This window comes from Squalius cephalus (assembly GCF_949319135.1).
Source record: "Squalius cephalus genome assembly, chromosome: 4".
Classification (NCBI taxonomy): domain Eukaryota; kingdom Metazoa; phylum Chordata; class Actinopteri; order Cypriniformes; family Leuciscidae; genus Squalius; species Squalius cephalus.
The window spans coordinates 48,123,370-48,138,687 of NC_137125.1; the positions used below are offsets into that span (position 1 = coordinate 48,123,370).

At 37.4% G+C, this 15,318-nt stretch overlaps 1 protein-coding gene across 1 annotated transcript; it reads left to right on the forward strand.

Moving 5' to 3' along the window:
* The first annotated feature begins 1,577 nt into the window (after nt 1-1,577).
* On the forward strand, nt 1,578-12,248 carry adm2a (adrenomedullin 2a). The gene is made up of 3 exons (XM_079868647.1): nt 1,578-1,677; nt 1,981-2,193; nt 9,871-12,248. The coding sequence occupies exons 2-3, from the start codon at nt 2,114-2,116 to the stop codon at nt 10,277-10,279; spliced, it is 489 nt and encodes a 162-aa protein (XP_079724773.1). The 5' UTR covers nt 1,578-1,677; nt 1,981-2,113; the 3' UTR covers nt 10,280-12,248.
* Nucleotides 12,249-15,318: the final 3,070 nt, after the last annotated feature.

Below are 15,318 nucleotides of genomic sequence, written 5' to 3' on the forward strand. Positions count from 1 at the left end.
AGCATTAATCAGTCACCTTGGTTCATTACACTTTATATTCACTTTAATTGTGTTTTCCACTAACATACAAAGCAGCAGAACACATTTACTTATTTAAAACAGAAACAAAGAACTTCAATAAATGTCCAACACTGCCCTGAATAAGTGACATATATTCACCCACTGGAGCCTTGAGGTACTGTGAAGGAATGTGATTAGTAAACTATCCGATTTCATAAAGTCATGAAATGAAAATGGACAATTATTTATTTTGTTATGGAATATTACAGTATTTATTATAAATTATTTATCCATGCACATCATTATTTTTATATTTTATGACATCTCCCTTCTCTGATGATGTGTTTACTGGCGTGAGGGCGGGGCAACCTGTCACTCACATGAGATCCACCAATAGCAAACCACAACCATCCGATCAATTCCCCATGGACAAAATCAAGTCCCACCCTACATTTTTTCTTGTTCGAGTAGCCGTTTCACTCGGATATACCTGACTATAGTGAAGAAAAGACTATCGCAACTCTCATTTCATGCTGGATTTTATCTGATGAAATCTCGCTCAAACACTGACAAATGTTCATAAAATCATTTAGAAGCTTAAATGAAACATACAAGAGCTTGTGACACCTTGATTTTTCAAGGAAAAATGGAAAAATACCACAAATTGTTAAAGTGCAAAATCTGTTTGTCACATGCTCAATTGGCATTGAAATTGCAGCATGACTGTGCGTAAGAAACACAAGAAAAAAAGGAGTAAGTAAATAATAATAATAATAGTTCATGACAACCATATAAAACAGTTTCAGTATTCATAATAAAATATTGCTGTGAAATGAATGCAGATTAGATAAGCTTATGTCATCATTGCAGAAGACACTTAAGCCCATTCAAACTAAAGAAAGACTCACAAGTGTACAATTCTCCAATCAAACACCTCTTTATAGTACATTAAGGCCTTTTTGTACAACATAAAATGACTTTGCAGATAATCTCACAACAAAAAAGTGTTTGCTTTCTGTGACACAATTGGAAGAGAATGTCTATCCAATCAATTATCACTGAAATGCACATTGATTATGCGAGGGTGCGTCCTCTCCTCCTGAATTTCTGGGGAAGTCTCTATAGCATCCTTATCCCCTCTGCACACTCACCCCAATGCTTAGAGATAAACACAAGAGAAGGGGTTTCGTGAATGTTAGTGAATTGGTAAAACTATGTGGAAAAATCTTGTAAATTGGGTTACTGTTACCATTTAAAGGGGTGCATTTTGTTTTTGATCAGATTGTGGAAGGTCAGTGTCATCAAATAATGCAAAAACTATTGCTTATCTCATAAAGATATAAGAACGCCTGTTATTCAAATTATAAAGCGTGCATTTAATGAGCTGCCCTAAAATGCAATATCAAGCAAGATATGCGTAAAATAACCGCATTTGACACCAATCAAGTTTGTACATATATAACAATGACTCAGAGTAGTTGTATGATCCAGTGTGTGTGTATTCGACACACCTTTGAAAATTCGCACTGTAGTCCCGCCCATCCCATATTTAAACGCGCCAATGTCAGCTGAACCTCAGACTTCACGAGAGCTTGATCTTGGCGAGCGCGTGCACACCCGTGGGAAAATTCTCAAGACAGATTTGCGCGTGGCACTAGTTCTTAACCTGAGATAAAGGTCAGTAAAGGTTATATACATGATGTACTAGTATAACATACTCAGAATGTAGGCTATTTAAAAAAGGAAACTAAGGGAAAGGTGTAGGTTATAATTAGTTGGCAACTAATTAGAGCTGATGGACTGATATAGTTTGCACCACTCTAGTTTTGTTTAATCATATAATTGTATTAAATGCCGGCATTTATACCAGAAGTAGGCTATTTGATGCAAAGCAGATTGCTAGCAATAATTAGTTATAAATATGTGAGGGGAGAAAATCTAGTAGGCATCAATTAATATTTTCCTTTTCTTTATTTTAAGAACACCACAGTACCCTGGAGTTGGACATTTTGGGTCCAACTTGGAAGTTTCAGTAGCTGGAAATTCAATACTGACCAGGTGCATTGGAAGCCCCCTCCTGACCAAGGGGGCGTGAGAACATTATTCGCCCACGATGAGAGCCCTTTTCCCGGTTTTTGTGTATTGCATCAGCCTGTTCTCCTCACAACTGTTGGCACTACCGGTGAGAAACAGGTAGGAATCCGGCTTTTAAATGTCTCAGAGTTGTTGGTCGGTCCACCTTTTGTTGTGAATGCTAATTATTAGTAGGGAGGTTGCCTATATGTGTGTTTTTTGTGGTGAAGTAATCTAACCAAGCTCTCTGAGGGATGAAAAAACGGTTGAGGTGTCTATTGAATGAATCGCTCTTTTGAATCGAATCTTTTTTAATGAATCCGCTGAACGGGTTTACAAAACCGGTCTAAATGATTTGTTCACCAATCGGTGGTATTCGAGTCAATAAATCACTGATTTAAACCAAAACCTGTCTGAAAATGCAAGTTGCTTGCTTTCCGAATCGCAGAAATTTTACAGATACAAGCTAGGCTACTGGATAAACTGAGTAGGTTTTGATAAATTAGCATTTCATTAAAAGGAGCAAAAACCTTTTCAAGCAAGAAATGTATACATTTCAGTATTATTTATTATAAATGTAAATTATATTAAGGACTTTATGTTTTTATGAACTGGATAAGGATGAAATTACAATAAAGAACCGTATTAATAAAATGCATGAACAGCAGCAAGAAACGGCTTTATTGAAATATTATATGAATCTTTAAAACTGATTGATCAAAAGAACCGAGTCGAATGCGCAAATTCAGTCTTTGCTCCTTCAAAAAGTTAAACAACAGTGTTGAAAGGCGCACTTAACTTTCCCCCCCGACGTATTTCGAAGTAGGCTGGCACCAGGGATGTATTATGTAAAGAAAAGAGTTTATTACACAAAGAGAGGATGTTTTGTCGCGACTCGCGATAGATAGGCTAATGGTTGCAGTGAACAAGGTCAGTTAGGATGGTAGACGTGACTGTATAAACGCACGCATCCCACCATTCATTCACCAGCATAGTTGGCCGCCTGCTTCTTGGTAAAGCAAACTTTTATAGTAACACTTTACGATAGTAGTTTATAAATATAGCCTACAGATAAGAAGTTTAGGCTATATACATTCTCGTACACAAAGTTTGCATAACAGTAACTATTTGAATGCGCATTGAATGCTGTTTGAGAGTCACATGACCAGAGCTGTTTAATTAATTCCAGTTTGTGCCTCTGAAAGATGATGGCTGTGTCAAAGCTCCATAGAAGCATTAAACATGTGCATAAATATAATACTTAAAGGGTCTATTATTAATATATTATTAATGATTAGGCTAATAAATCATGCTCACTTCACATCGAATTTATGCAGAAAAATTTGTGACCAGTGGGGATGCCCAAATCCTCATTTTGGATAAGGAACTGACCAAGTTACATTATGAAAAGTCGATTTCCAAGTACTTTTACATGTGCATTTATTATTGGAATTTCATTTCCCTTTCCCCTAAAATGAAAGTTTTAAAAATCATCTTACTGTGGAACTTCCCGCCTGTGACCAGGAATAAACACTCTTTCAGTAACTTTTCTGAACCTTTATTAGAAAAGGCGTGCAGTTTGTGTCCAAAAAGTAAAAACTTAGATTAAACAGGTTCAGATAAGACAGTTTTACTATATACAGTGTGCCCTTTTAAATAATGTAAGCAGCTTAAGTCATTGCATCATATAGTTTTTGGCTCCTACCCTCACAAAAAAAAGTCGTTAGTCAATTCGTGCTCATCATGTGATTAATAAAATATTTTGTGTCTGCCATGCCTTCAAAAGCGGCACAAATGAATGTACAATGTGTTTTTTTTTTGAGCAGTGATAAACGTTTGTATCATTTCTGAGTCAAGGTTAGGCGAATAAGAAACAGCCTGACTGAGTGGTGCAACAAATTTGACAAAATGGTAGTTTTTTTTAAACGGATTGGTGTGGTATCAAGTACTTTAGTTATACTGTATTTTTTATTTGATAGGCAGCAAATCTCTGAAATAGGATATTGGGGTAGTTATTCCTGAAAAACGCAATTTAAATGTATTAAAGCAATGACATGCTTTGTCAAGCCATTATTTCTGGCTGATGACTGGCAGACAAAAGGAATGAATTGCTAAGTACGAGTGTATGTGTGCCCTCTTCTGGCTGACACCTGCATACTGTGCTCACATCCGTTTTGCTGAACGGTGCAATTCTCTTCATCTTGTCAGCCTGAGGAACAGAGGAACTAAAACTGATACTTCAGGCTTTGAAAAGCTGTAATAGAAAATTGTAATCCCTCCCAATCTGAATGCCAACATTTAATGGGTAGTTTTTTTTTCCCCAGAACTTTTTCTTACCTTCATAGCAGCTCATTAATATCTTCTGACACTCTTGCACCCAATACTGTTACATGACTAACCATAATGTCAAGGGAAGGACTGTATTTGTCCTTGACCTACAATATTTACAGTATAATTGTTGCACATGCATTCCGCATGCTTTTCTGCTGGTCTGTGCAATATTTGGTGACGACATTAGACTGATATTTAGTCACAGGCGTCTGACTAGTTGATTTACAGTTACAAAGCGACAATAAACAGCTGATAAATACTGTGGTGTCAGACAGTTTCTGATTACTGCAATAATGTCAGGTGCCTTTAAAAAGACAGTTCACCCAAAATCAAAATATCTGTCATCATGTATTAACCCTCACGTTATTCCAAACCCATTTGAGAGGTTTAGTAGGATGTTCACACTGCTCTTCTGCATACAGTGAAGTGGCCGGGTTCTTCAAATCTCCAAAAAGCCTGATAAGAGCATCGCAAAAGAAGTCCCTATCTCATCTCTGACCTTTCGAAATCTCTCCCTCTCAGCTTTTTGTCTCTCTTGTCTTAATTCATCTCAGAGAACTCTACGTTCTTCACATGGACTCACTCACTCAGTGTTCGATAACCATCCATGTACACAGAACGTACAGCAACCTTTGCAACATCAGTCAGGGATTTTTATTGTTTAACATGCTGTGACATGCTGTCCCTGAATCGAAAATGGCGGTTAGTGAAGCCCGTTGTGGTGGTTTAAACATGATTTTGGTCTCTGGAAAAAAACTACGCAAACATAGCCTAGTTTTCTCCGTTACATAATATCTCAAGGTTTAGTTTGTGAGAGAATATGCGGAGGCAGGAGCCAAGCGACAGGTCCAATGTAGATTTTTTTTTTTACTACTTTCAGAAATCGGATCGCCCCATATATATATTCCTCATTAGCGACTGTTTCAATCTGTCTCTATATGTTAGCCATCCGCCATTTTGGAAAGGTCAAATCCGGTCCATGAACAGTTGAGAGCAAGTTGACTGAGCGTCTGCAACCGTACTTAGATGCATGTTTAAATATCTATATCTGCAATAGACTTCAGCAGATGATTTTGCTAAACCAACACAATACGGCAAGACGAAGGGCTTAGCTAACACGTAACACGTAACGTAAAAAGTAACCATAGTAAAAGTAAAAACATTCAAAAGTACCATAGTGAAAACCAGTAATATTGAGTTAATATTCTCACCTGTGAAAGGTTATTTATTTCTTCAGAAATTTAAATCTCAGCGTTCACAACCAGAATTTGCGCAATGTTGAGCGTGAGTGACTTAATGTGAGTGCCGACACGTTGACTGTTCCAAGATGGCGGTCGATGACGTGTCTGGAGTGGTTGAATGTGGAATCTATGTATAAATATCTATGGTTTTCACAACAATAAGGAACAAACATTTTAAATTCCCCAAAAGACATGATCAGTTAAATACCATTTCTTTCTTAGTGTGAAGAACATTTCAATAATCTGAATAATTTTTTTAAGACTATAAAGAACCTTTTTTGCAATGGAAAGGTTCCATGTATCAAAGGTTCTTCATGGAACATCAATGCTTGTAAAGTACCTTTATTTTTAAAAAGTGTGTCATCTGCAGTCCATGACTGAAGCGAACACCGTCTGGTTCAACGCTGTGGTCGAGAGGATTGGCTCTCTGTATGATAATTCACTGAAATTTGGGACATTTGATCCTCTATAATCAGGATTTAAGGAAGTCGATGTTACTGTCTGTTATGAAGGGCATCAGACAAAGCAATGTTCTTCTACTGTCAATTAAGTAAAATGTTGTTTGGTTGTCATATTAAGCTATTGATTTCCTATTGTTAACTCTGGAGGAAACAAGTCCTAAAGTTCACTCAAGGGGAAGCATGATGTCTATGACAAGTTGGTTTACACTCAATGGGAATCTGGGCCGGTCATGTTTGGACTTGAGTTATGCAGTCCTCCGTTTACAACACAAACATTAGCATTTTACACCACGCCGCTTGGTCATTATTGTTAGAGGCGAGAGGAAAAACTCATCTGTCTGGCAGAATTCCGTGGTGGATTAGTAACTAAAGACCTGAATTCCTTCCTCCTCATCAAGCGGCATGTTTCCACTCTGATCAGAAACCATAAAAACAAACACACAAGAGGAGGAAGGGCTTAAAAAGCCCTTATCAACGCCATAATCTAACCATTAACAGACTTAAATCACTTTCATTTTTTTGAGTTTCACTATTGCTATCCACAGTTTAATGCTTAAAGGGGTGATGAACTGAGAAATCAAATTTTCCTTGAGCTTTTGACATATAAGAGGTCATCATACTATAAAAATATCCTGTAAGTTAGAGAACTGAAAACTTCCTTGTTAGTCCAATAAAAGCTTTTATTGTCACCAGGCACAGCGAACGACAGGTTTTTCAAAGTGGGGATCTATGACGTCAAAGGGTATCAAACCCCGCCTCCGCAGGAGAAGATCAACGCCTACTTCAACACTGCCTGTTTAGCCCCGCCCATCGATTCGCGCATTACATGAAACTCATTATAATATGCAAAACTGTAATCCAATCATAGCAGTGGGCGTTTACTTCCAAGTCCTCAATGCCGCACGCCCATAAAAACCGAGCGTTTCAGGAGCTAGCCTCAAATCCAGGGTAGAAAATAGCCTATTACTTATTCATTTTTTGAATGTAAAAACCAAGCGACCGTCATAAGTTGACCTCAGACAACAATATAAAAAATATAAAAAAGCCAGTTCATGACCCCTTTAAAGTGCCCATATATATATATTTAAACACCTTTCCAGTCCATAACCCCAACATTGTAAATTATATGGAATTTAAAATTATATAAAACATTTTTCATATGTATATTAAACATATTGTATTAATTAAAAAGATTATGTTTAATATTTAACACTAAAAAACTTTTTTCTGAACATAAAGTTCCCATTATGTACATTATAACCATGTTAAAAGCTGGTTTTAATGGAACAAACATCTCATAGTAATTAGAGAAGGTCACTTGGTTTGACTCGCAGTCACTTTTCCCATAAAAGAGTGCAGGTACTATAATTACTTTTTTTCTGTCCGGCTAAATATAACCAGCTGATGACCAATTCACAAACAGCCATGACCAGTTTCATAGAGGTGCAAAAATCCCAACCTTACTGCAAGAACAAACAATAATACTGGATTGATCTGGATACATCTGACCTGCCTCTCTCAGAGAAGGATCAAGTAGTAAATCACAATCAAATATCATATCTCCTTGTTTCCCCACATAGGATTTGTTACCGCAAGGCATCACAGGGTTTTCGTGGCAGTCCGCCAGTACCAGGCCGACAAGAGGTGTGCAGCGAAGAGCATGTTGCATTTCAAAAGATTAAATCACTCACGACACAAAGTCCACTATCAAAGACTGTTACTTCAGGACATAACCAGGGTGACTGCTCATTTGATAGAGCCTTAACTTTAATTCGACGAAAAACCTGAATGCTTCTCTGGTTTCTGGGAGTGCCTCGTCTTTTCAGCGCATTGCAAACAGAGTTTCTGCAAAACATGATTACCACCTTTATCCCAAGATGGGTTGAATTTCGAGGGGCAGGTGCTAATTTTCCTAGCTGAACACTATGCTCAGCGTAGAAATACCCCAGAATCACAGATCCTATTTCATTGTGGTCTGTTGGTTAAATGTCGCCAGGTGAGATTTTTAATTAGCACGTTTGTTCAATTATATGGAAAGTGGCTGCCCTTCTCAAGTTTATTCACAGTATAACAGAAGGATCACAATAGGATGAATAAACAGGACATTTCTAGAAACAACAGCTATACTTGCTCTTACATCCTGGCAACCTTCCTTGCAATGTGAGTGAGTTTTGCTGATGACACATAGGATGAGCCATGAGACAGGGTGGTCTAGCAGACATTTTAAAGGATTTGAGAAATATGGATGTGTGTCAATGGAGTCTCTGAGAAGGTCAGAGGGCACACGGATGAAGTCTACGGGCAGCTTATCTCTGCTTAAGCATCTAAAGAAAAGTCATAGTTGGATCAAGCTCAAAGAGAAACTACTGGTCAGGGGGGCAAACACTTAATTTTGATCATGTGAAGCTGCTGAGATAGTTTTCAGAGGTGTGGAGACTTAGTTGCTGAATTCGCAAGAATTGAATACAGCATAACATATTAGACCAGTGGCATTACAATGCATTAAAACAGGGGTGAAAGTACTATTCATCTGAGACACTTTGGGCAGATAATCATTATATTTTAAAGAGGTGGTATTTTGGTTGACCACAATGCAAAGGAAAAAAAAAAACACACTGCAAACTATACCTAATAAATAGGCCTAATTATTCAACTTTTGGATGAAAAAAGAGCAACTGCAAGCGTAACTGATATTTCTGGAAAGTTGGGTTTTTAAGCTTTCAAGAATGTGCGAGCAAAAATGCTAAACGCATGTCTGGCACAAGCCAGTGATACTCAGCAAGTTTTTTCACTAAGTTTAGTATGACAGCGTGAGATTAGATGGTGTGGTCCAACCTAACAATACACCCTGTCATTTCTCAAATTTCAGCTTTAGGGTTTTTGTATAAATGGGTTGCTCTTTTATAGTTATGCTTTCCCACTTCATTTGGAAATAAAAGTACAAAAATGCAGGAATCTTTGCGAATCACGAGGGGTAAAAAAGCCGCCGCCTTAACGTGCACCTGCCATGATCTGCTAACCGCTGCTCGCTAATTCTAAGAGCAAGACCTGAATTAGTGGCCTGTGCAAAAAACAAAGGTTTCAGTGTCTAGTGTGATAATCAAACAGAGGGCAGATGGCCTCAGCCATTAACCAGAGTAAATCAAGTGTGTTTACCGTACGCTGTGTCCCAAAGAGTCATACCTTTTTGAACAGTGAGCATTTATTGTGTGGTTGCAGTAAATGTGAGCGGTGTGGTTGCAGTAGATGTTTGCACGGTTGACCAAACTGCACATTTAGTATCAGCAGTAAATGATGCTTAATGTTGAATCAAGCCTTTTATGTGCAATAAATAGTTGCATAAAATCAAAATGTGCTATTATTTAATAGTTTTGTACATAAAACCTTTACAATATTCATGCACTAGCTAAATAAATATAAAGTGTAGTTTATTTAGAAAAATGTTTGATTTCATAGATATTAAACACCTAATCGCATCTATATACCTGTATCTACAAAAATCAAAAATGGAATTGAAACATTCATATAACTTTTTATACTTTATATAAATTGTATTTAGGTGTTAAGTAGCCACTATATAAAATGTAATGTAATCATGTAATATTTCTAACAATAGAATTTTAGTATATTGTGTGTTTGACAAATATGGTCAAATATAATTCAGATTGACCAATCAGAATTAAGTATTCCAGAGTGTAATAAAATAACATGTAAATTCCTGTTCAAGAGCAATATTTATAAGTCCTACTTCTGTCTCATTGCAGGTTGGACTTCATGACAAGACTCCATCAGTTGAGAGAGGAAGGCCCCATCTCTCCAGATGTCACTGAGCGCCCAAATACTGACCATGGCGTCTCCATCGACCGCACCGTTCTGTGGAGGGCCATCCTCTCCAGACCACCACCTCCAGACCCAACAGGAAACCCACTCCACGTTGGTCAGCCAAAAGCAGGAGAATCCAGCGAAACAGGTGAAAGCCCTAGGCAGAGAGACCGTCGCAACGTGCACTCGCGAGGCAACCACAACCATCACCACGGCCGGCTGATGCGCGTCGGATGCGTCCTCGGTACCTGCCAGGTGCAAAACCTCAGTCACCGCCTCCACCAGCTGGCCGGCCAAAGCGGGCGCGAAGAGTCCCCCATTAACCCGCGCAGTCCACACAGCTACGGATGAGTCTAGGGGGACGTCCGGCTAAAACTAAGACCAAGAAAACCGTGTTACAAGTCTCTGTCCTGGTGTTTGTCTATTTTATTTGCGGTACTGCTGTAGTACTCTTTCCTGCTCTCTGCCTTGGTTTTCTGGAGTGTATACTGTGCCTTTTTGGACAGAAAGGACCTCTTGTTACTTGATGGCAACTTTTGAATTCGGTCCCTCTGAAACACTTTGACTCTGGCCTCTCATTTTATGGTACTCAAAACAGATTCTTTATTTTGATATTGTCATCTTGTTAAGTCCTCAGATAAGAGATTATATCAAAGGCTGTTAACTTCTACACCACTGATCAAACCCGCTGAGCCTTTAATGTGGATTTCAACAAGGTGCGCGATCGGATTTCTGTCAGTCAGAGGGCCGTGTGTTCGAAAAGACTCTGAACTCTCCCACCTCGTGTCTCCAATGCACTTTTAAGAAGAAAGCAGACTTTCTCTGATGGCTTCGGAGCTTGTTTAAGACCCCCACCTGATACCTACTCACATGTATAGTTACTGCAAGTTTGGGTTTAAATCCTGGGTTTTAGACAATGGCGAATTGTGAATTTATAAACACAGTGGTCTCTTGATTGAACCCACGAACAATACAGTAGCAACTGCCGCTGAATCCGGATTAACACATTGTTGCTTTTCCATGCACTTTGAGGTCTGGCGCCTGGAATATTACACTTCACGTGATTTATAAAGTCACGAGAATGAGTTATAATCCCCAAGGTCTCAGTTTCCACTCAGACAGAATCCTGCTGAGCTTTGCCACATTTCATAAACAGAAGCAAGACTTTTCGGAGCATTCTTAAATGATGGCTAAAGCTCACCCATAAATAGCCATAGCCTAGGTTACAGCTCCATAACAAAGGAGAAAACTAGCCGAAGTGCTATTTGAAAACCATTTCTCCCATCTTGATAATGAAAAAAAAAATTGTCATCATTCACTCACCCTCATGTCGTTCCAAACCCTATGAGTTTTTCATAGATAGATATTTTGAAAAATGCAATACAAGTCAAAGTGATTCGCTGTTGGTTTTGGACCCCATTGACTCGCATTGTATGGACAAAAAAGTATTCTTAGTAAATTGCACACTTCTTAATATCATCAAATGCCCTCAAAATATTCTCAACACACATGGACTGGCGTCATTTAAGTCATTCACAAGCTCATTCCTGTAACTCTAATTAAAGATTGTAGTTATACCAAAATATGAGGCGCGAGCGTGCCAAAGTCTTTCGGGAACATGGCCTTCCAAAAACACTCTCCGTCCGTGTCATGTATTTTAAGAATTCCCTTTTGTTATAATAATCATGTCTGAATACGTGGGTGGATACACACACCAAAAATACCCAGCAGACACAGGAAAAATAGCCGTAAAAAACGAACGATTTAAAACTTCTAGAAACTTTCCCTGGCTTTTTGGGGGTCTGTGGATGTCGGGGGAATGCTGTGAGACTTCAAAGTGCATGTCTGAGGATTAAAGTAGCTGAAGTAATCCTAAAAATCCTACTTAAACATCAAATACTCAATTTCTGCAAGGTGTCCAGGCCAAACTCTCAGAAAGCATTAGGTTTCCCAGGTTTGTGATGTATGTTATAGGACAACTTGCTTTCAAATTACTCCAGAAAAGCAGAGAACCGACCAAAAAAACCTGAATTTACTTGATACCTTTCTGTGCATTCACTCTATACTGTTATTCAGTGATCTTTTATCTTTACATAGGCTTGATTTTCAATTGGATTTGTTGGTGTTGATAACTGTAAAAGTCTTTCTCTTTTTCCTGGCTGATTCTAATGATGATGATCATAGGAAGTAATAGTAATCGCTGGTGCTTTGGCGCTAATCTGCTCAAAGGCTCTCTATATATATTCGACACCATTCTCTCTGCTGTAATCGATCTGATTAATGTCTCTCGTGACTGATCATTAAAAGGCTTTTAAACTGCTGAGAGCCTGGTTAATCTGTACTTTTTGTGTACATGCACAGGGAGAGCCTCATGTTGACTTATATATTGATCACATTCCTTTTTTTCGACTATTTAACTATCTATTTATTTATTGTCGGATGAGTTGTTGTGAACGTCTTGGTGACATGGGTTGGAACGTAACAAGTGCGTCAGTATCTGGCCCTGATCGTTCTTCGTACGCGCGTGTATTTGTGTGCTGTCCCTGTGTATCGCATATTTTCATGCCCTTTGTCCCCCTTTAAAGCCCTACTTGGTTCATTAAGAATAACACAAGCATTAGCTTTCACAGATGAGCACTGGGCACAAACTGTCTTAATGATGAAGGAATACAAAGAACGTTATGAATCTGTGACTTTTAAAGACGTATGTGTGAGTGTGTATGAACGTCATCGTGACCCTGAGGGCAACCTTAAATGTTTTAGTCGATACTAAAGGTCAGTTGTGTTGTTACTACCATGCGAAGCACTTTAAAGCATGTTTCTATGTTTGTCACTTGAACTTCAGATATGTGAGTTTTGTGTTATGAATTTGAGCAGGATCTGTATGAATGTATTTTAAAGGGCGTTAGCACACTGAATTAGGAAGAGGTCAGTATCATGTACACTCTTTTGTGAATCCTATTATTAGATCTGATATTTAAGTTAATGTATTTATGTTTGCATTTGTGTATCTATGTCACCAAAGACGTTATTTATCACATGCAGTGTTTTCTCACACCTCAGAGACGTCCTCTGGGTACGAAAAATTTGTATATTTTTGGGAAGACGATAAAATTAGCCTGTCATGCCCATACAATGTTCTTTTTTGTCTGTGAAATAAAGCACTACGTAGTAGTGAGATGAAATCTGATGTGTTGTTCTCTTTTAAATGTGAACAGCGGTTGTTTGGTACTTTGAAAGGACACACAGACGTCGCAAAACACAAATTAAAGGGATAGTTCACTCAAAAATAAATATTCTGTCATCATTTACTTACCATGACGTTGTTCTAAACCTGTATGAGTTTCTTGTTGAATACAAAAGATGATACTTCCATAAGTACTTACATAAACATGATTAAAATGATGCAAAATCACATGGGTTGAAGTTTCCAGTCATACCAGAGGTCTAAAAAATTTTTATTACTTGACCTATTATTCGACACATTTAGTTGCAGAATAAATGTATCATAAGTGACAAATAAGCCTGTAAAAAGGAAATTTGACAACCCAAATCATTCATTTTTCCAGGATGCCACATCCAGGTGGTGTTGCTATAAGTCCAGGACAACTGTTGTATCGCTCATTATTTATATAGACATGAATTTTAATTATAATTTAATTGTATATATCACAATTATTACTTACAATAGTATAGCTTTTAATTATAATTTATTATTAAAAATGTTTATCTAATGTTGCATTTTTTTTGTTCTACATAAATTAGCTGTTAGATATTAAATCATGTTCACTTTTCACAAATTTGCTTAAAACATAACTCAGGTCCTCTAGTCACCTTGTAGTGCAGTTAACGTTAAGTTGCATAACGCATGACCACCAACTACTAACTATTAACAAATATGTCTGTGTCTGTCTGCAATATCTGTCCAAGCTTATCCAGTATCTTTATGAATCTAAAGAGCACGGAACCGCTCAAACATATTCCTGTAACTCTGTGCAACACCCAGATTCATAAACGTTATTACACAACATCTCCCAATGCACAAATCTGTGCTAATAAACCAATGATGCCCCTTGGCATCAGACACAACAAGTTAAACATTAGACTGAAGTTAGCAACCAATGAAATGCTCATACTAATAAAGTTCACCACCAAATTTCCACTCAGAAAGGAAAAGTTGGTTTCTAACAGAGCCATTAATAAGTGACCAGGCAACGCAACTAACAGCTGTTCAGATAGAAAGAGTAGGTCACTGTGAGATGGGTAAACCAATCAGCTGACCGTGTGATAGGGTGACCATAGGAAAAATAGTATTACTAAATTTTAACACATAGTGAAAGGCATTAATGTTTTATTTATAGCAGAACGTTTTCAAAAAGCTCAATGCGATTGGACGACCACGTCCTTCAAATGCAACAGGGCCAACGTACAAGTCCACAAACTGCATATGACCAATTTTTATGTCATCTGACAGTAACACCGTATCTCTCATATCTGTGAACCAAGAGTGGGAAATGCCGATGGTAATTTCAAGCCATGATTGCATCATTCTTAACACATGACTTACGTTCAAACAGTTCTATTTCTGATTCATGTCACAGGTTCTCATAAAAGGTGTTTAAATGGTGAATTCCTGAGGCACTTTAAAGGAAAGAAATGTCTAAAAGTTCAAGGTTACAGAGAAAGCTGACCACCTTTAACCTTTCAATGATTCACAATCCAGAAAGTGTGTATGAAACACCCTTATGAGAAGTATATAGCCCCAATATAATATGTATATATCATTTTATTCAAATAAAGACGAGTGTAGGAAGGTTTTCTGCTATTTTTATTTTGCAATTATGTGCTAGTATATTTTTTAGTAATATTTTGAATTAGCTTTTATTTTTATATTCGGTTTTCATTTTAATTGTAGTTTATTTTTAGTAGGCTAATTTTATTATGGGTTTTGTCATTTTAATAGTTCTTTTTTTTAAATAGTTTTTTTTTTATTTCAGTACTTCAACGTAAACTTATTTCAGTTAGTTGACAAGGCAACATTTAGAAATGTTTATTTAGTTTAAGTTTTACATCTAATACTGGTATTTATATTTGACTTTATTTCAGCTTTATTTTAATTAAAAAAAAAATAATAAAAAAAAGCTTTAGCTAACCATAACAACACTGCATTCAATGGACGGAAAATATTCAGAAGCAAATACACTGGTGGAAATTATGCTGAGGAAATTTACCAAATCTGGCCTGGTTAAGAAACTAACAAATATTGTTCAAATGTATTTTTATATTATGTACTTAAGGAAATCAGGGTGGTACCAGAAGTGTCCAAAGAAAATGAGTCAAATATAGACGTGCCTCATTTAACTAAAGTAATCGGAACATATAGACACAGC

Coding starts and splice junctions, on each gene's coding strand:
- adm2a (XM_079868647.1), top strand. CDS start 2,114: ATGAGAGCCCTTTTCCCGGTTTTTGTGTATTGCATCAGCCTGTTCTCC. Junction 2,194..9,870: donor GCACTACCGGTGAGAAACAG/GTAGGAATCCGG, acceptor GTCTCATTGCAG/GTTGGACTTCATGACAAGAC.